Here is a 23,026-nt window from a genome sequence, read left to right as displayed (position 1 = left end):
CACTGTCTCCCGGAGCGATTTATTACAACTGCCAAGAGTGGTACAAGTAAAAGGCGGCTCAAAAAGCTTTTGTCCCCTAAAAACCCTTCGAAAACCGCTTCCCCACACATTACAAAAAAAATTAGTTCACTTAAGAAGTTTGCCTTGAAATAAATCAATTCTTAGCTTAAAAGATTAAGCCTTATTTACCTGTTCAATAATAAACATTTATAATAAAAATAAAGAAACACTTACAATTTTACATTTTGTTTAAGATTGTAAGATACTCAAGACGGGCAAGAAAGTCTATATAATTGAGCTTAGAGAGTGGCGATGCGTATGTAATTCATTCCAGCCCTTTCAAATGCCTTTCTCCTATCCCATCTCTTTTAACTCCACACTACACCGTCCTATTCGATCCAATCGAATCCAATCGAATCCAATCGCCCTTGCCAACGGATTTGTTCCGAAAGTTAACTTGGACCCCTCGAAAAGCAAATGAAGCATGACGACTGAAATATTAGCCAAGTGCACCGGCTGGCAAAAAATGCGTCGCCCTGTCGCACAACTAGGCAACCCTGGCAACTGCATTCCGCAAATGCAATCAAATCAACTTTCCAATGATGGATTTTTTCTTTCGATTATAATTTAGCAATTTTTTCTTCGTCGTTTTTGCCATTACCTTATTAGCTGAAAACCTGTAGCTCAGGTGATGACGATAATGATGATATCAAATAAATGACTAGGCGCCTTAATGGTGCCAGTTTGAGCGCTGAGGAAATTTGGCATGCAAAGTGAAAATGTTTCTTAAAAAATAAGATGAAAATAGCCAACACAGAAACGAATTTAAAAAGTAGAAAAATGTTTAAAAACTATTATCGTTAGCAACCATAAGACGCTTTTATTCATGACCGCACTGTTGTATTAGGTAAACTAGTATACAGAAATACAAACAAACTTTAAAGGGAAGATATTTTATACACATTTTTTTTATTAATCATAAAACAAACGAATGCTTAAACTCAAAAACCATTATTGTGTTCGTCTTTTTAATATTTAATTTTTTTTTGCTTAAAGTTGTGACTTTTATTTTACAAAATGTTCCTTTTTTTGTAAAAAAAAAAAAATAACACCATATAAAATGTTAGCACCTTTAAATGTTCAATAAAAACGTGTAAACAAATCAATAATTGTTTAGTCTTCGAAATGAACATTAGTCAATTTATAATAAGTATTATAATTTTAGCTTTGCAACTCCACCATATCCAATTTCGTTGCTTTCACATTTTAATTCAATAACATTTCTTTTGTGATATTAAATATATATATATATCTAAAATCAAAAACGCAGTTATAAGCTTGAAAAATATATTTTTAAATTTAAATAAAGGCAAGTTTTATTTCAGTTGCTGCCGTTTTTGGCAACTTAAAATGGAAAATTTAATTCAAGTATTTGTTTTTCAATGCATGTTTTTATACAACGCCTCATGGCATTAGACATAATTTTTTTGTAAGTTGTTAGCAAACGGCAAAATACTCACCAACAAAATTAAAAGCTCGGATCGTTGATTTTGCAGTTGCTTTTTAATTGTACAATAACTGCTGGTGCAGTTGTTTTGTGGAAAAATAAAATTTGGCATGCAAATTATAAAACAGGCACTGCGGAGTCCAATAGTTGATGTTGCTGTTTTGGAGCTGCTTTTCGGGAACACAACCAAAAATCATTAGAAATTTCTATACTCAGGCGAGCAACACGTACACACACACATCCTCACACTCAGCATCACACCCACACACACCAGCAAACGCGAGGTAGAAAAATAAAACGGAAAACGTGTTTGTTTGTGTACTGTTGCTAGAACTGTTGTTGTTGTTGCTTTATTGCTGTTGTTGCTTTTGCTATTGGCCGTTTATGGCAGTTGTTGTTGCATCGGTAGTTGTTTAAACTGGTATTTTTAAGCGAGAAAAACTAATTTTTTGTGTCGTATGTGCAACTACATAAATGGCTGAATTTAATTCACTTTTTCGCTTAAATTTCCCGTCAAAAATAAAATTGGAATTGCACTACCTCACATACACACCCACTCACCCACACACACACACACGCACACACACAATAATTAGACCGCAACTGAATTCACAATTTTCCACTGCACAGGTGCAAATTTATCCACTGCGATTTCAGTGTATTTTTATTTAAAACACGGGGCTTGGTTCACAAAAATACAAGACTCTGGCTTTACCACAGTTTTGCAAACTTTTATTGTTTGTTTACCGTGCCAAGAAGCGAAATCTCGAAAAGGCGAACAAGCGCGACACACGTCCGATCGGTTTGGCGGCTAAATTTTTTTTATTTTTATTTATTTGCTTTAGAGGTGGAGAAACATCGGAGTCATCATCGATTCCGATATCGATGTTTTCAACATATCGATGAGACAGCCGATAGCTCAACCGAAATGTTAAAATACAAACTTTCCCAACAGAAATGAAAGTTTTCTCACAAGAGGTGGAAAAACACCGACGCCAAAGTTGGTAATATCGACTTCATTGATGTACTTCCATCACTAAATGTTAAAATCGGCTTTTAACGAAATGTAAAAAGTTGTCCCCGCTAACTGCGGAGTGAGTCCTCGCTAACTGCGGAGTAAGTCCCGCTAACTGTGGAGTAAGTCCCCGCTAACTGCGGAGTAAGTCCCCGCTAATGAATCCACCTTAATTTAATTTAAATTTTAATCATATTTAGGTTAAATATAATGTATTTATATGATTAGTGTTTTAACAATCTTCGCTATTCTACATAATAAAGCCGGTGCACTCTGTTCCAGCCGGATCAAGTTAAGCCAAATGTCGGTTTTTTATTAAGAAAAATAATAAAATATAATAATAATAAAATATCTTTATCAAATACATTTTTTTGGCATATATTTAAAGTCGAAATTTCATGCAATAAAAAAAGAATAATATTCCAGTAAAAAGGGACGAAGACTTAGCTGGCCAAAATGTTTGTATTTCAATTCCTTTAGAATTGATTAACATAACAATTAAACAAGAAAGAAAGCAAACTTCGGCAAGCCGAAGTTCATATACCCTTGCAGCTATTGCAAGAATTAAACATTTTTGAAAACATTAAAATTATAATTTACTTGCGTATAAGTTTAAAAACATTGAAGCTATGATGATTTGCAGCTCAATTATTTGATAGTTATTTTATATATTTTTATTGTTCCTATGGGAGCTATATGATATAGTCGTCCGACTTTGATGAAATTTAAACCGTAAATCGAAAATATTTAACCATTACTAAATGTCGAAGAACTAAACAAAAAATTAAAAAACAGAAAAGTTATAAATTTTTTTCATTTATTTTTCCGATTGTTCCTATGGGAGCTATATGCTATAGTCGTCCGATTTTGATGAAATTTTTACCATAATTCTGAAATATTTAACCATTGCTTTATGTCGAAGAACAAAACAAAAAATTAAAAAACAGCAAAGTTATAATTTTTTTTCAATTATTTTTCCGATTGTTCCTATGGGAGCTATATGCTATAGTCGTCCGATTATGATGAAATTTAAACCATAATTCTGAAATATTTAACCATTGCTATATGTCGAAGAACTAAACAAAAAATTAAAAAACAGCAAAGTTATAATTTTTTTCATTTATTTTTCCGATTGTTCCTATGGGAGCTATATGCTATAGTCGTCCGATCCGGCTCGTTCCGACTTATATACTACCTGCAATAGAAAGACAACTTTTGGGAAAGTTTCATGCAGATAGCTTTAAAACTGAGAGACTAGTTTGCATATAAACGGACGGACAGACGGACAGACGGACATGGCTAGATCGACTCGCCTAGTGATGCTGATCAAGAATATATATACTTTATAGGGTCGGAGATGTCTCCTTCACTGCGTTGCAAACTTCTGACTGAAATTATAATACCCTCTGCAAGGGTATAAAAATATGATTTAACTGAATTTCTTACTTGTTTTATTACAATCCACAAGACCTTTAAGAAATATGGAAAAATAATGTTTACAGCAATTATTATCTTTTTTTTATGATTTTATTTTTAAGAAAATGTTTTCTTTTTATTGAGTATCTTGTACCTTTTATCCTTCGAATTCGTTTACGCATCACATAACATTTGGTTTTTAAATAAGAATAACCGTATCTATATATTAACTATTTTTTATATATGAGATTTTGTATCAAAAAAAGCTAAAAATGGCATATAAATATATCATGTTAATATCGACGATTACAAACATGAATAATATCTTAGGCATGAGCCCTTATTCCTTTAGAGCCCGTAAATCCGGATAAAGAGCTCCGGCATTTATGTAATGAGATTCCGGTTTGCGTAAGTCTCGTTTGTAGTCGCTAACAACGGCTTCTCCTGTTCGCTTGACCATTTTCTTGGCGATGCCCTTGGGAGTAATGTAGTTTACGTTCTGGCTGACTACAAAAACGTTTCCCACCGTGTCGAAGGTGCCACTGGCAAGATTTCCCGCCGGCTGGCCATATCTAAAATGGCACATGTACAGTTAAAAATATTAAAAAACTTTAGGATTATGTAAGAAAAGAAATTATTTGGAATTTGGAAATTTTTAACAATAATTATAACTGTAATATGTTTAAGATAAATGGTTTAAATATTTCGATTTTAATACTGCCGCCTTATGACGAAACATGCAAAAGACCTAATAAATATCAGAAAACTTCAGACAAAAAAAAGTGGCAACGATAACTCATTTAACTCAATAATTTTACTTAATAACAAAGCAAAATAAATATTTGCTTAAAACTTAATTAAATAATTGTTTCAGCATTGGTGGCATGTATATATTTTTTTTTATTGAAATAGAAAAAAATTCTCTCTAAAACTATGAAAAATTGCACTAGATTTAAGTAAACATCGTCATCGGGCCAATCGCCTTTGTATCCTTTTAAAATACATAATAAAAGAAATAATTTTTCCGAAAATCTCAAAAAATATGTTTTAAAAATTGCTGTAAATACATAGTTTAGCCACAATATTTTTTTTAATTGAACGGATTTTAAATATAACTTTCGTAAAAGTTTTATACGCTGCATCTTGCACTATTTTTGTTGTTTTGGCAACCAACAAAAATTGGTTCTTTAACTTTAAATGTCTTACCCTATATCGGTAATATCCGAATATGGAAATAGATTTTATAAATTAAAGATTAACTCACTTGTGTTCAATTATCTTGACGGAGTTTTCGCTGAGGCTGCAGCCCAGAATTTTGGCCGACGACTCGAGGCCATCGAATACAGTGCTGACACCTTCTACGGCACCGGCCGCGATGGTCAGGGCTCCCTCCATGGTGCTGTTCGCCTCGCTGGTGTCGTAGCCGAATCCTTTCTGCAGCAGCTTGGACCCCTGCTCCTGGATGTGAGGAGCCAGGTAGCGGCCCATTGCCATTGAAGCAGTGCCCACCTTTCCAGCAATCCAACCAGTCATTCCGGCTGCCGCATGCGTCACTTTTTGAGCCACTTCAACTAAAGGAAGTTTAGGGGTAAAGTTAGATAAATCTTTAAGCAATCACGGTTAAACGGTAGAATTGTAACTGCCCATTCAGATGGGTAAGACAAAATAAATATTACCAATTATTTTTGAAGTTTGGATGCAACAATTATTTTTATCAAATAACTGCGATTTAGAGGCTCTTAAGGCTCTTATAAAAACATACAATTTAACTATAACTACACTTATAATAATATATTAAAATTTAAAAAGAAGCTTGACAAGAAAATTGAAACAAAACTCAAAAACCGTATTATTATTATTATCACCAGTAAAACCCCCAAAGAAATACGCAATCTTTAGAATTTTTTCTGAAGAAAGTACTAGATAGAATGTTTAGAAACTTTTTGCACATAATAATGTAACTTTTAAATTTATTTTAAGATTTGTAAGATCTTTACAAAATGTCAAATATTAACAAAATGGTATAGTTTTGAAAAAAAGTTGTTTTTTAGTGTGATAAAATGAATTTTTGAATTCTGCCAAATGGACAATTTTGAACCAATCCTTAAGTTCGTAGTTCATTGTAGGTAGGACCCATTTAAGATGATTGAGTGTTAATTTGAAACCGACCGGTCAACTTGTAGTCGAGTTATGATGCAGCAGTTTTCAAAAATTTTGTTTTGAGATGAACGGACGGACTTGGCTAGTGAATATATCAAGAATATATATACTTTAAACAGTGAAAAATGTCTCCTACACTGCTTTGAAAACCTACCCTCTGCAAGGCTATAAAAAGAGGTAAAAATACTTCCTTATATCCCTTTGAATTTGTAAGTTATTAACAATGTTATTGTTCATAATAAAGTAAGTAATATTTAACAATTTTCGAAGAATAGACATCACTTTCTATTTACTTGCTGCTGTAAATATCTGATACGAAGCGAATTAAAACGTTATCTTTGCCACACGTGCATTTCTTCTTAAATAAAATGTATTCTTCTTAAAATGTTTCCCAAATCTATTAGACTTAACTTACCTGAAGTCTGGACGGAGCTGGGAACCTGGGTGGGAGCATCGGTCGATGCTGGCTTCATCTTAGATATAAGATAGGGGGTGCCCCTGACCATGAGGTCTCCCGTCTTCTCGGCGCCCTTGACCAGATTGCGAGCAATGAAATCAGCCGCACCCACAATGTGTCTGGACACCTGTTCCGAACCGGAAACGGAATCCGAAGCGAAGCCAGCACGTTGGGAGATGGGAGATTTCAACTGCTCCACCGTACCAGCGAGCACGGCCTCTAACAAGTCAAGGAAGAACTGTTGCAGATCCTGCATTTCTTCCTCCGTTTGCAACGAATGTGTACCTTCTTTGGCCAGCATTAAACCGAACGCATTTCCCGGTTGCTGGCACTCCAGGTCAGGGAAGATAAAGGCTCCGTACTCCGTGCGATAGCAATTGGTGATCGATGGAACCAGGGGATAGAGCCAGATCATATCGGTTTCTTCATTCGGCATGGAGCATTGGATGAAGTAGATGCCACTGAGGTACTTCCATTCACCGCCCACGGTGCACATAACCAGCGACATGGTCGACGACCCACTTATGGAGGCAACAGTTCCACTGGCTTCAATCCTGTACAATTTCACTTGGGCACGGAAAAGCTCATCCAGCAGGGCATTGGAATCCCGAACAGCTAAAAGCTGCCTCAGTCCTGCAGCCAACTCTCTGTATGTCTTTGGCGTTCCGCCAGCATTGGCAATGTCATAGTGTGTGGAAGGGTTCTCCGCCAGCAACGACCTCCTTGCATCCACTTCCGTTTGCTCCTCCTCCTCCTCCTCCTTGGCCTCTTGGGCAGTACCATCGATGGGTTGGTTCTGGGATCGCAAAACCCTCAGACGGTAGCTGACTTCGGTTTTGGCGCTCTTCAGCTTTTGGATGAGCGCACAGGCATCATTCCACTCCGTCTGCACGGCATCAATCTCGTCCGGCAGTCCCACGGGAATGCCGAAAGTGTCTTCTATCATTTGGAGGGCCAACTCATAGGCCTCGATGGCCAGTCCCTGGGACTCCTGCTCCTCGTGACCAACGGCCAGCTCCACCTGGGTCATGGCCGCCTTGTAGGCTGCTTTAATGCCGGCATAGGCTTCCAAGAACTCCTTCTCCTCCGACATTACGGCTTTATATATCTAGGATGGAAAACACAAAATGGATACTCTTTACATTAGTTTGTCATTATAGCTGATTCATAATCTTTTCAGTCTTTCTGAGATAATTATAAGTATATACTAAGTTAATTAAGATGACTTTTTTATTTTTATTTTTTTACCTATAAAATGTACTACTCTTTACATTAGTTTGTCATTATAGCTGGTTCTTAATACTTTGAGACTGTCTGAGATAATTATAAGTACATATGTCTTAAGTTAATTAAGATGAGTTTTTTATTTTTATTTTTTTCCTATAAAATGTACTAAGATTACTAAAATTCAATTAAATATATTTCGAATTATGGACTGACTTTTACGATGTCCGTATTAGTTGATAAGCTACAAAAATATGATATAGCTGACATGGAATAATAGATGTTTAAACAATATTTCATTATAATGTCAACGATCTGGCAAAACTATAAATATACACAAAAAAAAACAAAATAATCTCTTGAGGTTTGAAATATCTTATTAATGTGTCGTACAGAAAGAACATCACTAAATATTTATAATCCAGAAGTCGAATGGGTGAATGTATATATATATTTATATCTTAAAGAATGTTTTTCCAACTTCTAGAAATGTTTATTAATTTTACAAGAAACCCACTCGCTGGCAGAGATTCATCCTGACGTGGCGGTCAACAAATAATGACTAAAGGGCCAAGTGCCACCTTTTGTGGCCAAAATGCGTCATGAAATTGGTCAACGGACAGCCTCTGCATCTTACCTTCTCGAAAAGAGTGGGGCAGCTGCTCGAAATTGAATTGTGGCCAACTAAATTGCTTCCGCTTTTCTGCTTTCGCGTCGGATTTTTCACGCCCACCTGTTGCACTTAGCTTTCTGGTTTTTTTATTTCTGACGGAGAAGTTCTAGAAAGTCGATGCGATTGATACAGATCTGTGCACTTTGCCCACCAACTCAACACTAAGTCATAAAAATAATCAACATTTAACAAGTATTTCGTCATTAGTATTATATCTCGATGTCTCTGCTCATACTTAACATAAAATTCGATTATTTGCCTTCAAATGAACTGATTTATATTTAAATTCGTTAATAACATATTAGAATGTGAGTTTTGTATTCGAGCTGTGGAATGTTCTGAGTTTTTCCACTTTTGTTTTGATTCGCCTATTTTCCCTACGAAAGCCATCAGCTGTTTAGGCGGCCTATACACGACTGGGGGACTTTTGCATCGCTGTATGACAGAGACGACCGAATCTGTTGTCGAAACCTAAAAATACAAGAACAGTAAAAAACAGTAAAAGCAGTTATTTGTTTGTCTCCAATTTTGAGAACATTTGGTTGAGACAAATACCCAAAATATGCATAATTTAATGGAAAACAAGGAAGAAATCAACTATTACTAAAATGAAATATTCTTAAAAACATTTAAATTTTGATTTATTTGCTTTCAGCTAATTAATCGATCGTTCCTATGGCAGTCATATGACATCGTTTTTCGCTTTTAATAATAAATAATTAATCAAAAATAATTTTAAAATAATTTAAAAATAACGTAGTTACATTTTTTTAAATTTATTTTTTTTAATATTTTGATTATTCCCATGAGAGCTATATGATATAGTCGTCTGATTTTGATGAAATTTAAACCGTAATTCTGTAGTTTTTGACCTTTTTTTATAGTTTATAGGGTCTCCTTCACTGCGTTGGAAACTTCTGACTGAAATTATAATAGCACCTGCAAGGGTATAAAAAAACACAAAATTTTACGATATTTTAAATTTTTTCTGGCCTTAAGAATTCGCGACTGCAATTTGGATTTCAGATGTTTAGATAACTTCTACAACTTATATTATGAAGATGAATTGGTTTGTAGAGAAGTTGGCCCTACCAGCGTTGAACAGAGTAAAGAATATCTTGTTTATCCTTTTATATACCAGTTGGATGACGGCAAAAAAAACCCCAAAAGGTACCTAAAATAACATTAAGAATATTGGAATCTCTTACATTTTTACTCAAGCGTATATTCTACAGATCGTAAAGCTGGACATCCAAGTTATTTTTTAAATTACTGTAAGATGAAATAGATCCGAATTTAAAATCAATAATAATAATTTTCTTTGAAAAGTCACAGCAACTCCAGTAAATTTTCAAGATCTAAATATTAAAAATATTTAAGGCAACATTTGCAGATTTACCTGTCTAGCGGTAACAAATATTAAATAAATTCAATTAATATTTGAATTTTGACTTGTTTAATTCCGCCCACGTCATGGCAAAGTAAGCTAAGCGCATATTTATATGAAATTATTATGAGTGGAAAAACATAAAAAGCCTGAACACGTGCAAAAACAATTATAAAACGCAGAATCCATTTCAATTAAAATTTCGTTTTACGTGTTATTTATTTCGTTCTTTTTATCATTTTTTAAAATACAATAAATGTTATTCCTTTAAATATTTTTGTGGATCCTGATTTGAATGCACAAAATTACATTTCGTTCGATTCGGACAACGTTTACATCCTGTTTTTTGTTTTGTTTTTTTTTTTTTTTTTTGCAGGAAGAGGAGGCGGCCGTGTGGGCCGAATATACACACATATGTGTAAAACATATGCAAATTTGAGTAACGAAAATAATCTATTGGAATTTGTGTGTGGTTGTGATGGCATTGGGATCCGTTTCATACAACATGTCAAATTCTAACGAGGCGCAGACTTTAGTCTTCGGGAGAAGATTTTTTGATTGAAATCACAATATATATATATGTATATATAGAATTATATACCCGGATAACTCTAGCGTGTACACATAAGTATAAGTATGCGTGTATGTGTGTGTTTTTTAACGTATAGTTCATAATGCATTTTGCGACGACAACTTCGGTCAGATGAAAAACAATGATAACGAGTTGCTGACGCTTCCATCCATCCTTCGTTGCCATGATCGCCAGGACTGGATTGGGGATTGGGTCTGGAGGAGCTGGGGATTTCCGACCCCTTAGGCGGTCGGCACGTTCGCCAATTCCCGATAGGCGTCCTGCAGTACCTGCTGCTGCTCTGGTGTGAGGGTGCTGGCACAAGCGGCCATCACGTCCGGATTGGATTCCACCTGCTTGACGATGGTGAGCATACGTGTGCCGGTGGCGCTCTGCGCATCCAGCACCTTGGTGCCAAAGGCTTCAGCGATGATGGAGACGATGCGCGGCAGATTGCAGTTGTTGGCGCCAAGGATCACGGGATGATTGGCCTCGATCAAGTCGCACAGGTAGCCATAGATGTGGGTGGCCTCCTCCGGATCCTCGGTCACCGGCAGCCAAGAGAACCAAGCCGCAATCAGCTCGTCCACGTTGGTCAGCGCCGATTTGTTGTACTTGAGGATCTTGGCAAATGACGAGATCGCATTCTCGGTCGCATTGATGTTCTCGATTTCGTGGGCCTTTGGATCGTTGATGACCTGCACCAGCAGTGGAATGATCTGGGCGCACGTGAGCGCAAACTGCTCGCCGGCGAACTGGCCGAGCACTCCGCATCCGTAGGCAGCCGCCTGGCGCACCTCCGGCGACTTATCCAGCACGTACTGCAGCAGAGCTGGCGTGAAGATCTGCTGGTAGGGAGCACAAGCGGGGCCGCAAAATTCTATAAGCAAAATAAATCAAGAATGAGTTCGTTAATTTAAAATAAAGACTAAATATACAGAAAACATATTAGGGGAATGACATTAAAACCGGTGCACTTATATGGGTACATATATATATATGTATGTATTATATATCATAAATCGAAGAATGAAAGAGTTTGTCTTATAAATGAAAAAAAACAAGCATCAATTAAAAAATTTAAATCACATAAACCAATTAATAAAGATGCACATAGTTCTACATGTTTCTAATCTTTGGTCAGTCGACTATTTACTATTAGCACTATTTAGCTTAGCTTAGTTTCATTCATTAACATTATTTAAATGCAATACCAATATAACCTATTATTATATGAATGCAAAACAAATAAAGTATGATTTTAAAATAAAGACAAAATGTACAGAAAACATATTAAGGCAATGACATTTAGACCGGTGCACTTATATAAATATGTTATATATTATAAAACGAAGAATAAAAGAGATTCAGTCTTATAAATGGAAAAAAAACAAACATCAATTAAAAAAAAAAATCACATAAACCAATTAATTAATATGCACTCAGTTCTACATGTTTCCAAATTTTGATCAGTCGACTTTGGTGGCACTATTTACTAACTAAGTTTCATTAACAAAAAATTGTTATTCTAATGGAATTCCAATATAACCTACCGATCAGATCGTCGAACACGCAAACGCCCCACTGGCGATCGGCGACGGGTCGGCTGGGCTCCAGCAGCTTGACGAAGTGGGGGGCAACCTGCTCGAAGGCGGGCAGGAACTGGGCCTTGTTCGTCTGGAAGAGGGCATGTGTGATGTCCACGATTTTGGAAAGGATGTAGACATCGGTGTCGTCCTGCTCGGCCAGCTCTTCCTCGACGCCGTCGTCGTAGTCCTCCTCGTTGCGGGCCGCCAAACGCTTGTCGGCCCGCTCGAAATGCTCCAATAGATACTTGTTAATGATCTCGAGAACCTGCTTCATGGCATCCTCGTTGAGGCAATTGGGTCCCAGGGTCTCAATGCATTTGGCCAACGAGTTGAGCAGCTCCGACTGCACTTCCGGCTCCGGTTCCGTGTTGATCACCTTCAGCAGCTCCGGGCAGATGAACAACCACATGCCCTCCAGATACTGCGGACCCTTGATCTTGGCGCAGTCGAGCAGGTAGGGCAGCGACTCTGCAGCCGCCGTGCGGACACCGTCATGGAAGTAGAACTTAAGCATGGGCAGCATTTGACGCACCACCTCCTCGGCGTACTCGGCAAATCCTTCCTTCAGTTCTCTAGCATAGCACACAAGCATCTCACAGGCGGAAGCCTTGTCATCCATGCCAGCGGTGCGAATGGCGAAGTTCTGCTGCTCGCCAAGATTAATGAAAGACCAGTCCACATCCCCCTCGATATCCTCCACCTCGTCGTTGTCCAGCATCGCCACCTCGGGCTTCATGGTGGCTGTCCGCATCACGGGACCCATAACCAGTGGCAGATACTGCTCGAATTGCTTGCCAAGAATCTTGCACATGCGGGCCCAAGCAGTGATCAAGTACGAGGTCTGGGGATCATCATCAGCCAGCTCTCCGCCCTCGGTGTGGTTGACCAACAGCATGTCCATGATCTCACCGGCATCGCCAATGAACTTTTCCCGGCCCACCGCCAATCCAATCAGGCTCACACACTCGATGGTCTTGCCACGTAGCATGCGCAGATCATCGGAGTTCGCATTCTGGATGATGAACTTAAGGCATGGCATGAGGCGATCGTAGTAGGCCACGAACTCTGCTTCGCAGGTGTCCGCCACCGAAGCAATGGTGGTGACCACTTGTTCCAGCACCAACTTATTACCCTTCTCCACCAGCTCCTTGAACTTCGAGTTCAGGATGGTCTCCAGCTTGGCCATAATCCCGTCCAGGTAGCGTGTCAGTATAACTTTCGGGCAGTCCTCGCTGAAGTTAACCAGAGCGGCACCGGCGTGCGCTTGCACTCGGGGATTAGCCACGTCATCCAAAAGGGACAATAAACCAGGAATCACCTGGAAAAACAATCGGAATCATGCGTGTTACTTCATTAAAGTAAACTTTAACAGGCGAATTATTTAAACAAGAGCTCAATTCTATTTGTCTTAATTAAATTGAATACAAAAAGTCATGTACAATTAGGTAAATAGACCTCATCGCGGAAATCGTAGAATTGCATTTCAAGCTTGTAAGGCTCGAGTGGATAAATAAACTATAAACTATAACAGTCTCTGTTTATTTACACGAAATACATTGCTTACATGATGTTCTGCTTTTGTTTGTTTGTAAATATTGCATTTAAGACCCCAAACTGTAGACAGAATTCCAATTAAGTGTTAAAAAATGTTATGCTAAACTTAAATATAAAATAATTTAAATTGTTTAGATAATGTTCTACATGTTTGTTTGTAAATATGGCATTTAAGACACCAAACTGTAGACAGTTTTTAAATTAAGTGTTGCCAATTATGTGCATTAAAACTCTTAACTAATTAATTTTCAAGAATTAACTAATTTAACTAATTCATTTCAAGAAATGTTAAATAGACATGCTAAACTTAAATATAAAATAATTTAAATTGTTTAGATAATGTTCTGCTTGTTTGTTTGTATGTATTGAATTTAAAAAACCAAACTAGACAGAATTCCAATTAAGTGTTGCCAATAAAAATGCATTAAAACTATTTTACTAATGCACTTCAAAAAATGGTAAATATACATGCTAAACAAAATTTTAAAATATTTTAAAGAGGGGCTTCCGATATTGACTTAGCAGGATCAAATTGGGTTTTATTTTAATGTAATTTCATAGTTGAATACCTAACCAGATATTGCATTGAACTCATTAAAGGCAAACAATTTAATAAATAAATTCCATCACAACTAGGACCACACTCACCTGGGCGTGGAACTTCTTCTCGAAGGTCGGTGCAAAGTCGGTGGACATTTGGCCGATGGCGTTGCAGGCGGCGTAGCGAACGCGGGCATGCGGATCTCTCAGGAAGTTCAGGACTCCGGTCATGACCTCATCCAGAATGGCCTCCATCTGCTTGTGGCAGCCCTCACCGATGGCCGATATGGCCATGAGGGCGGCAAAGCGATGCTTCCAGTCAGCATGGCCCAACATAGCCGGCAGAGCGTTCATCACGTGCGGAAGGACAACCTTTCCGCCCAAGCCGCAGGCTAGACGATCCAACGAGGACTCGGCGATCACGTTGTTGTCACTGTGATCGTCATCATCGACCACATCGGCGGTGGACCAGTTTTCGTCCTCGTCCAAATCGGTCATCATATGCAGAATCAGCGGAATCAGAGCCACGATGTACTTATCGGCCCGCTTGCGTACCATTGCCGGTGCGTTCTCGGCCAGCGAGACCATGACTTCGAGGACAAGATGGCGCCAGCTGTCCTCAAAGTCCTGCGAGCTGAACACCTTCATGCAGACCTCGAAAATAAACTCCAACTGGGGACGGAGGAACTTCGGGCAATTTTCGGTCATCTCGATTAGCAACTTGAGCAGACTCTGATCGTCCTGGGCCTCGATTGTCTCCCCAGTTATGTGGATCATGCGTGGCAGCATGTCGGCAAAGTGCTTGTAAATGGCCGTCTCCTTCTCCTTGTCGTGGTAGAGAATGAAAGCACCGACGGCTCGCACAGCCTGCACACGGACCTCCGGATCGGAACTAGCGTCCATGCTCTTGGCCAGCATCTGCTTGATCAGATCGATGTACTGCGTCTCCTGGTTTCCAAAGATCGAAGGCACACTGGAGAAAATCCGCAGCGCCGATTCCTGCAGCTGCGGCGTCGGCGAGTTGGCGCACTGAAACAGAAACTGCAGGATATCCGGCCACTGATTGTTACACTCCTCGTCGATGAGGTTTCTGGCCACCTCAGCCACCACTTCGCAGATCTTGCGCCTCAGCTGCGGTGTAACGTCCTGCTGCACAGCTAGAAGAATCTGCTGCAACAGCTGGTTCTGCGACTCAGAGGGAATCTGCAAAATGTCGGTAATATTGGTTAGAGCATTGCGGATCGGGAATTCGTTAGGGTCTACGGCTTACCTCTTTGTAGAACTCCAGGAACTCGGTGGTGAACAGACGACGCAGCAACACGGCGGCCATCTGTCGCGCTTCCTCCGATTGCTGCCCATTTTGGATGTTGCCCAGGAGGTGCGTCACCTTCAGCTCCCTTGCCAGGTTGTTGTACGCTTCCTGGTAACGAAAAAGAGAACAGCCAAATGGGGAAATTTGAGTTAGTGATTGGGGGTTGCTAAAGTGGGCTCTGGATCAATCTAATAACATTTTTTTTAGTTACATGTGTAGTTTATCATCCATTTTTTGGATACATTCAATTTGTTTTTCTATTTTTATCAATATCAAATCAATTTTGATTTATGGAAAATATTCCCTTAACCAAGATTAAAGCTTACATGTACAGTATTGACAAGCTTGTAGTCATCGGTTGATAAGATATATATGAACCTATATACATTTTTGCACACACAGTGTGTAATTTTAATCGCTATCCAGCTAATATTTTTTGTTGTAAACGTTTTCTTGTATACCTTGTAATTATAAGTGTGAATGCAGCCAATGCAAACTATATTTATATTAACTTTTCGAACTTGTTTGTTGGTTGATATTCTCTCATCGCTTACTTACGATTTATTTTCACTATTTCGAAAAAATTTGATTTGATAAAGAGTATTTGAATTTTAAAAATGAAAGTGATATTTGAAACTGTGAATTGTATTTTATGTTACAAAATATTTTCATTTTCATTGCTATTGTAATTCAATATTGTATATATTTTATATAATAATGAATTGTGCTTTAGATTTTTGGAAACCTCCAAATAAATCGGATTTAATGGAGAAAAGTGAATCCGAGAAGGGAGCAATATAGTTTTGGCAACCGATTATCCGGCCCACCGAGGTAAGTGGAAGCGGCGACGGCGGCGGTACCAAGACAGCCATCTGCCCAAGGTCAGCCGAGTGGGTGGGGTGCGGTACGGTGCGGTGGGTGGGGCGGTGCCATGTGGCGGCCGGAACGAAACAACGGAATCCGAGCGCGCCTTATCAACCGACTGACAGATTGCATTTCCCCAGACCGTGTGTCATGGAATTCGCACCTGCTCTTTGTTTCCGTTTGGTGTTCGGTGTTCCACTGGAAAAAGCAACCGAATCATGTGGCGGCGGCGGCCATGCAAATTGTACAATTTAGTTTCGATTTTGCCTTGTTTGCCTTCTGCTTCGCACCGTTCGTCGCTATGGCGCTCTCGCTCGCACACATGCGAATGTCGATGGCAAAGCGGAGGTCGAAAACACGTTTTGTGCGATGATTCAGATTTGACAGAAAATTTCGTCCGTAAGATTCGCATGTCTGGGTCTGGTCAAATATCTTATAGATGGCAGCTGGCCACCGAAATCGGCGGTGTTTGTTCTATATGCACATTTGCGAATTGCGCATCGAAAATTCGAGGCAATAGCAATATGTGCGACTGCGATCCCCCGCCCCTCCCCCCTCACTGAGGGCGAGAATAATGTGACTTACCTCCGCCTGTTGGCGCACATCGTTGTCCGTGGACAAAAGGGACACCAGGAGCTGCTGGAACTGAGCCTGATCCGCTGCCATCTTATCCTGTCTGATTCCAATTGAAACGAAACACAAAGCGTTCGCGGAAACCACGATTTTCTCTTCAGTCTTCACGCGACGGCGGCCGCCTAAAAAAGAGCAGAACAACTGCCTCTGCCTGGGTTGCCAAAGGGTCGCAAACTGGCGCACTGCACTCTCGAATCCGCGGTCACTGTGACTTTTTTGGTGCCTGGTCGTTGGCGGGTGGGTGCGATTTAATTAATTTCTGCGTTTCGCGTGGTTTATCCAGCGTTTTTTGCAATTTTTATGACAGGCTGGAGTGTTGAGGTGCCGGTGGCAACACTGCTTTTCTGTTATCGATAAAGGCCGATTGTTTTTGGCGCGCAAGCGAGCGCCCGGAAAAGTGATGACAGCTATCGGGCGCACTCATCGAAATAGCTAGATATCTAGCTATATTTAAATATTTATTGTGTAACGGGCAAAAAAACAGATAAGCCTCTCGAAATTCTTTACTGTAGCGAATTCCGAATTTACGGACTTTTCTATAATAATTATATTGCATAACTCAGCACAACAACAAAATGTCGCATTTTAGCCTTCAGAACTTATTTTGTTTAGCTCTGAAATTCTAATATTATAAGTTAAATTACTTTTTAAATTATTTTGTTTAAAATTCTTTTATTAGGTTATTGAAAAGATTTTGAGGTCGAATATATTTTAGGTCCTTTCTTTACTCGCCTATTCAAATAATTTAAATTTAATTTGTTTTTAAGCAATATTTACTACTTAATTGGATATCATATATTTGCGTGCCGAAATGCTAATTGCATAACTCTTCTTAACGGAAAATACGATTATTAAATTAATATTACATTTTTATTTACAAAATTAGTGTAAACTTGAACAAGAAAAATTAGAAACAAAAATTAACGGTAATAATCAATTTGACTAGAACAAAAAATCAATTACTTGACATTTTGCCCTTCATAATTATCTGAATTAATAAATCAATAATAATATTTCAAAAATATTTTTTGAAATATGATTACACTGCATTTGCCATCGAAAGTATCTAGTGCAAAATTAGATTTATACAACCGAAGACAAAAATCGGGATAAAATGTTGGATGGAGTTATTTCTGCTGGACCTTGACAAGGCGCTTCAGATTGGTGAAGAGCCGCAAGGTGAAATGGTAGATCATCTCCACCATGCTCAGGATGGAGAACCCCATGAACAAACCGAAGATACCACCGCAGTTTGCCAGGAACTCGGTCATGCCGTACAGTTCCGATCGCTTCGAAGTGATGAACTGGCTCTGCTTGAAATAGATGGACAGGCGTGACATCTGGGAGCCGGGATACTCCTGCAGGAAGTCGGTGTCGCCCTCAGCCAGCAGCATTTCCTCCAGATCAAAGTTGGCCTGCGAGATCTCCGTGTTGTAGACGAGCGATGTACAGGCGGGCATGCAGTTGCAGGCAGATTCCACGCCCCTCGAATCCCCCCTCCCGGCATTCAGAGCTCTCACCCGTTTAAACTCCCTGACCAACAGCTGTCTCTCCGCCCGATCGTAGCAATGGATCTTATCCTCTCCGCACACCGGCATATCCATGTTCCGCGGCATGGAAAACTTCACGCATCCGCATTTGGTCAGCGTGAAGTTGGCCAGGCACTCCAGCTGGCAGTTGGACTCGGTGTAGATCTTGAAGAAGCGCAGCGACCGCTCGTGGCTAAGAAAGCACTGCCTCCGAATCGGATGGTATTCCGCGATGCCCGACGACATGGTGATCATGCTGGGCTTCACTGCGATCAGCACCTCCTTGCCCATGGGAATGCGCACGAACTGCTTGGACACCTGCGGCACATCGTCGGGTGCATGGAGCAGCACCTGGTATTTGGTAAGGATATAAAAGTGAGCAATTAATAAGTTCATGAACAGCATTTTAAAATAGCTTTAAAAGTAGTTCTCGGCTCGATAACATTGTGATTTCTGAATCCAAACATTTTTCTTTCAATCAATAATTTATGTTACAATATATAATGTTAGGGTAAGCCGCAGGATTTACAAGTTAGCTATATATTATCATTACAAAACTATTTAGTAGGTTGAATAGTATTGTAAGTTTAGGTTTTTAAAGCACACAAAACCACAACATATGGGTAAGTTTCTTTTGGATATTAAGGTTTGGTATTCTATATCTAGTTATTTCGACCGTAAAAATGAAGAATACCTTAATCCTACCTTAAATCCCTGCACAGGACCTCGGCAGGCGTAGTCGACCTCCTGTTTAAAGCTTTGAAGAGCCAGGAAAATGCCAGACCGAGCTCCGGCACTCAGGACCCTGGCCGGAAAGGTTTCCACCTCACTACCGTGAGCATAGCCCGACTCCAGTGTCCAGGGCGGATGGCGCGAGCTTATGTTCTCCATTTCCAGGGGCTCTCCGCTATGCCGGTACTGATAGGTGTCCTCCCGATATATCTCGGTGGCTCGCAGCCCATTAAAGGTATAGCAGATGCCCTCCTCCGTAAGGGTCTTACGGAAAAACTTCTCGCATTCCCCGAAGCGACTCAGCCAGCGGCAGTAGAAGAAGTAACGCTCAAACTGGGGCAGCATTCTTTCCAAGACATCGAAGTAGTCCAAGTCGTCGCCGGCAATCAAGGGCATGTCCTCCTCGATGATCTGGGTGTTGCATACGTGAAGCAGGGTGCGGAACTCCTCCATCTCCAGGGCGCTAACATTTTGGGGCTTAAACAGTCGAGAAGCTCGCATTTCCTCGCTGAATTGGCTGTATAGATCGGCATATGTGGTCTCCTTACCTAATCATCAAATTGTAAAAAAATCATTTGTTTTATTACTCTCAATTTCATAACTCTTTAATTTCATTCACGTATAAACTTTTGTTCGAAAATCATAAAAATTTTTTTTTTCAAAATATTAATAGATAACATTTGAAAAAAAAATGTTTTAAAATATTTTCCTTAAATAAGATTAATTTTTAAGATTTAAAGGAAATGAGTATAGCTTGGAAAGACCTGTAAAATTGGATCTGAACAAACCTTTTTGCTTTAAGACCCGCTTGGTCTCAGAGCAAACAGTGACCGCCGGAAACGGGATGCTCCACACAGGCGTCGATTTCTCCGCGAAGCTTACGATGACGGGCTGTTAAATAATACAATTTAGTAATACTCTTTAATGGATAAAACCAGCAAAAGCTCAGTCCTAATTTAATTCTAATGAAATTTAAAATTTTTCTAAGATTCAATTAAAAGAATTATATTTTTAAACATACTACAAACGAAAAACTTTTAAATATTTTAAATAATTTTTTTTTTTAAATAACGATTTGAATAAAACTGTTTAATATTAATAACATTTTGTAAACTATTTTTAATATTTTGTTTAGCTGTTTGCTCAAATAAAAAATAATGTTAGTTTTGCAAAGCGTAATAAAAAATTCTGAGCCGTCTGTTACAGGGAGCTTTCACTGTTTTTACATTTACCGCAGACTCCCACCGTTTCGGTCCACTTGGTGTAGGCACTGAGGATCAGTGTGGAGCATCCATAGATCGAGATCAGGAACACGAACAGCCAGAAGATCCGTTCGCGCAAAGGGCGCTCCCGCTCGCCCAGATATTGGACGCCGTGAATGGAGGTGTTCTCGCAGTACTCATGGTACGTGGTAATGAATCCCTTGCAGGTGACGGATCCCTCCCTCTTTTTTTTCTTCTTGGTGGACAGGTCAATGCCAGCACTGTTGCCCTCCACATCGCACTCGGCCATAGTCATGCTGGTGTCTATTCCACTCTTCGACCGCACAAACATAGCTCACAAATAATGTAATTTAACACATACAAATCGTGCTAACTTTGCAAAATAAATGCCATCCCGTTACTCGATGGACCTGCCAGACCGATCGATTTTACTGTTTTGGGCTGGCGGTCTGCAAGTAGTAAGCGCACATAATATATTAAAAAAAATATATATATATATATATGTAAATTCATAGATATTATTGAAATAATATTTACACAACAATTAAAACAAGAATGAACGTAATAGTCAAGATCCCCGACTATTAAATATACCCGTTACTTAGCTAATCAACTCAAAATAAATATGCCCCTGAAAATAATCGGGCCCTAAGTGGCGCCATCTGTCGAAAAATGTACATTTATGTTTATAACTTCTAAATAATGGTTCGTTTGCATGCATCGGTAGATATTGATTGCATCCATGTCTCAGAGTATAGTTGTATGTATTTACCTGTGTATATTTACATTTCTAACAATGTTTTTCCACAGAAAGAATTCAAAAGCTCTGCCCAAAACTCTGAATATTTTAAATATAATAGTAACTTTAGTCAACCATTTGTGAAATAGACTATGCCCACATTTGTTTAATCGTCCAGAGAAAAAAAGTAAAAATACATTTTTATAATTTCAAAATAGTTTTCAAGATAATAAAAAGTACGATGAATCCAAATAATTTTTTACAGTTGCTCGTAGTTTGCTAAAGAAAATGTTTTCTCAATACATTTTCCACGGATTATTAGCCCTTTTGCATTTACTCTGGCCTGTGAGAACGCTGCGCAACATATTTTCAAAGCGACTGTGTGAACACGTTATTAATATAGATTGCCGATTAATATGTTTTGCGTGAGTACTTCCGTGCGTGAGTATTTTTTACCCGATTTTGCCATCGCTAGAAACGACGCTATAAGGTATCAATATTATTATTGAAAATGGTTACGAGAACTTGCGCGTACAAGGATTGCGAATTTTACTATGCCGTCCACGACATTGCGGCGAACAAGGAGAGAACTCTGTTCGCCTTCCCCAAAAATCCGGAACGAGCGAGAAAGTGGCGCGAAAATGGACGGGTGCATCCGAAGATTCCCCAGAGTCAGTTGTTTATGTGCTCCATTCACTTTGACCGCAAGTTCATCTCCTCCTCGAAGCAGCGAACGCTCCTTGTGGGCGAGGCACTTCCGTATCCGTACGAGGAAAGGGACACCGAACCGAAACAGGAGGTCCAAGAGGTGGCCTCAACGTCGCAGGAGAACTACTTTATAAATCTGAGCGATGATGAACTGAGCATTAATATTAACACCGTGGACACGACCACAAAGTCCAAAACTATTGATCACGAGCGTAAGTATAACATGTATTGACTATAAGTATAGATTTCCCTGAAGGCTTTTACATATAACTATATTTCAATTTTTAGTTGAGCTTGACATAGAGCCTCCACCCGCCAAACGCTCCAAAGAATCGAACGCACCTTCACCGAAGGATACTCCTAAAGTTAACCTAGCTAGCATGGAACCTGAAAGTAGCGAAACCATCGATACCTCCGAAGTGTCCGTATTCAATTTTAAGGGCCAGGAGTACGTACAAATGTCCATGGAGTATTATATAAAGGAAAAGCGGAAGATGGCCGAGCTGCTAAAGAACTACAAGAACGCTTTAAGAAGCATAAAAGCACAAGTGACCGAACTGGACCTTTGACCTAAATAAAACTTTCATATTTCAGTCATCTCACTGATTGGAATTTATTTGGGATGCGCATCTGTAGAAACAACAAAGTAATATAAAAATGTATTTTTTTAATACTCTGAGATAAATACTACTGATTAATATAATTGTATTGTTTTGTAAACTATCAAATCTAGGTTTCTAATTTCATATTACAATTGGGGATTAAAATGTGGTATTGGCAACAGCTTACCTTCTATACATACATAGCTCAAAAAAACCTTTTGCAAAAAAAAGTTTTTTCTAGTTTTATTAAATTGGCAAGTTCAAGTTATGAAAACCTTCATAATTCAGAAAAAAACGAAGACTTGACAATTATCTTGTACTTTTAAAGAATTCAGGATCCTGCTCCAATGTTTTTATACCCGTTACTCGTTAAGTAAAATATAAAGTATATATATTCTTCATCAGTCATGCCCGTTTGTATGAACGTCGAGATCTCGGAAACTACAAAAGCTCTGTGGACTCTGTGTGTGTTTCGGTCACATCATATTTAAAATCGAGCTAACATTTTAGAAATTAAGTGGTTTTGAAGTTCTCTGCCGCCGCTGCTTCTAGTGTTGTCTAAGCAGTTCGATAGATGGCGCCTCCTAAACT

General features: G+C 39.0%; 5 protein-coding genes across 13 annotated transcripts in view; 1 reads left to right on the top strand and 4 right to left on the bottom strand.

The window, feature by feature from the left end:
* The window catches only part of LOC108141029 (uncharacterized protein CG43427), a 65,813-nt gene extending 63,463 nt beyond the window's left edge, over positions 1-2,350 (bottom strand). For 4 of the 7 annotated variants that reach the window (XR_005977633.1, XR_005977634.1, XM_041709296.1 and 1 more), the window contains exons 1-2: positions 2,223-2,330; positions 1,521-1,674 (exon numbers count right to left, since the gene is read on the bottom strand). The gene's annotated coding sequence lies outside the window, so the exon portion shown is untranslated. Of the gene's footprint in view, positions 1-1,520; positions 1,678-2,222 lie in introns of all 7 variants that reach the window. The other 3 variants (XM_041709297.1, XM_017264118.2, XM_041709301.1) reach the window with 3 other exon arrangements.
* A 1,680-nt stretch (positions 2,351-4,030) lies between these two features.
* Positions 4,031-8,822, bottom strand: LOC108141192 (protein spartin). Of its 3 annotated transcripts, XM_017264434.2 has the most exons (5): positions 8,688-8,821; positions 8,417-8,613; positions 6,514-7,663; positions 5,203-5,509; positions 4,031-4,510 (listed from the first exon to the last, which is right to left on the bottom strand). In XM_017264434.2, exons 3-5 carry the CDS (start codon positions 7,646-7,648, stop codon positions 4,279-4,281), a joined length of 1,674 nt encoding a protein of 557 aa, XP_017119923.1. In that variant the 5' UTR covers positions 7,649-7,663; positions 8,417-8,613; positions 8,688-8,821; the 3' UTR covers positions 4,031-4,278. The 3 variants fall into 3 exon arrangements, with proteins under 3 accessions (XP_017119923.1, XP_017119925.1, XP_017119920.1); XM_017264436.2 differs by lacking the exon at positions 8,417-8,613 and having other exon boundaries at positions 8,688-8,822; XM_017264431.1 differs by lacking the exons at positions 8,417-8,613; positions 8,688-8,821 and adding an exon at positions 8,297-8,329.
* Positions 8,823-10,039: 1,217 nt separating this feature from the next.
* LOC108141114 (importin-5) lies at positions 10,040-17,221 on the bottom strand. The gene is made up of 5 exons (XM_017264330.2): positions 16,855-17,221; positions 15,364-15,513; positions 14,202-15,296; positions 11,964-13,317; positions 10,040-11,290 (listed from the first exon to the last, which is right to left on the bottom strand). The coding sequence occupies exons 1-5, from the start codon at positions 16,933-16,935 to the stop codon at positions 10,653-10,655; spliced, it is 3,318 nt and encodes a 1,105-aa protein (XP_017119819.1). The 5' UTR covers positions 16,936-17,221; the 3' UTR covers positions 10,040-10,652.
* Positions 17,222-17,554: 333 nt separating this feature from the next.
* LOC108140969 (pickpocket protein 28) lies at positions 17,555-20,807 on the bottom strand. The gene is made up of 4 exons (XM_017264036.2): positions 20,409-20,807; positions 19,952-20,054; positions 19,137-19,711; positions 17,555-18,782 (listed from the first exon to the last, which is right to left on the bottom strand). Exons 1-4 carry the CDS (start codon positions 20,715-20,717, stop codon positions 18,030-18,032), a joined length of 1,740 nt encoding a protein of 579 aa, XP_017119525.2. The 5' UTR covers positions 20,718-20,807; the 3' UTR covers positions 17,555-18,029.
* A 792-nt stretch (positions 20,808-21,599) lies between these two features.
* LOC108140995 lies at positions 21,600-22,561 on the top strand. Its single transcript, XM_017264070.2, has 2 exons — positions 21,600-22,045; positions 22,122-22,561. The coding sequence occupies exons 1-2, from the start codon at positions 21,637-21,639 to the stop codon at positions 22,400-22,402; spliced, it is 690 nt and encodes a 229-aa protein (XP_017119559.1). The 5' UTR covers positions 21,600-21,636; the 3' UTR covers positions 22,403-22,561.
* The last annotated feature ends 465 nt before the right edge of the window (positions 22,562-23,026 follow it).

The sequence above is a fragment of the Drosophila elegans genome, unplaced genomic scaffold, assembly GCF_018152505.1.
Source record: "Drosophila elegans isolate 14027-0461.03 unplaced genomic scaffold, ASM1815250v1 contig_476, whole genome shotgun sequence".
In the NCBI taxonomy this organism is placed as follows: domain Eukaryota; kingdom Metazoa; phylum Arthropoda; class Insecta; order Diptera; family Drosophilidae; genus Drosophila; species Drosophila elegans.
The sequence above is the reverse complement of the archived record's forward strand: the minus strand, read 5'-3'. Positions and strand labels throughout refer to the sequence as shown.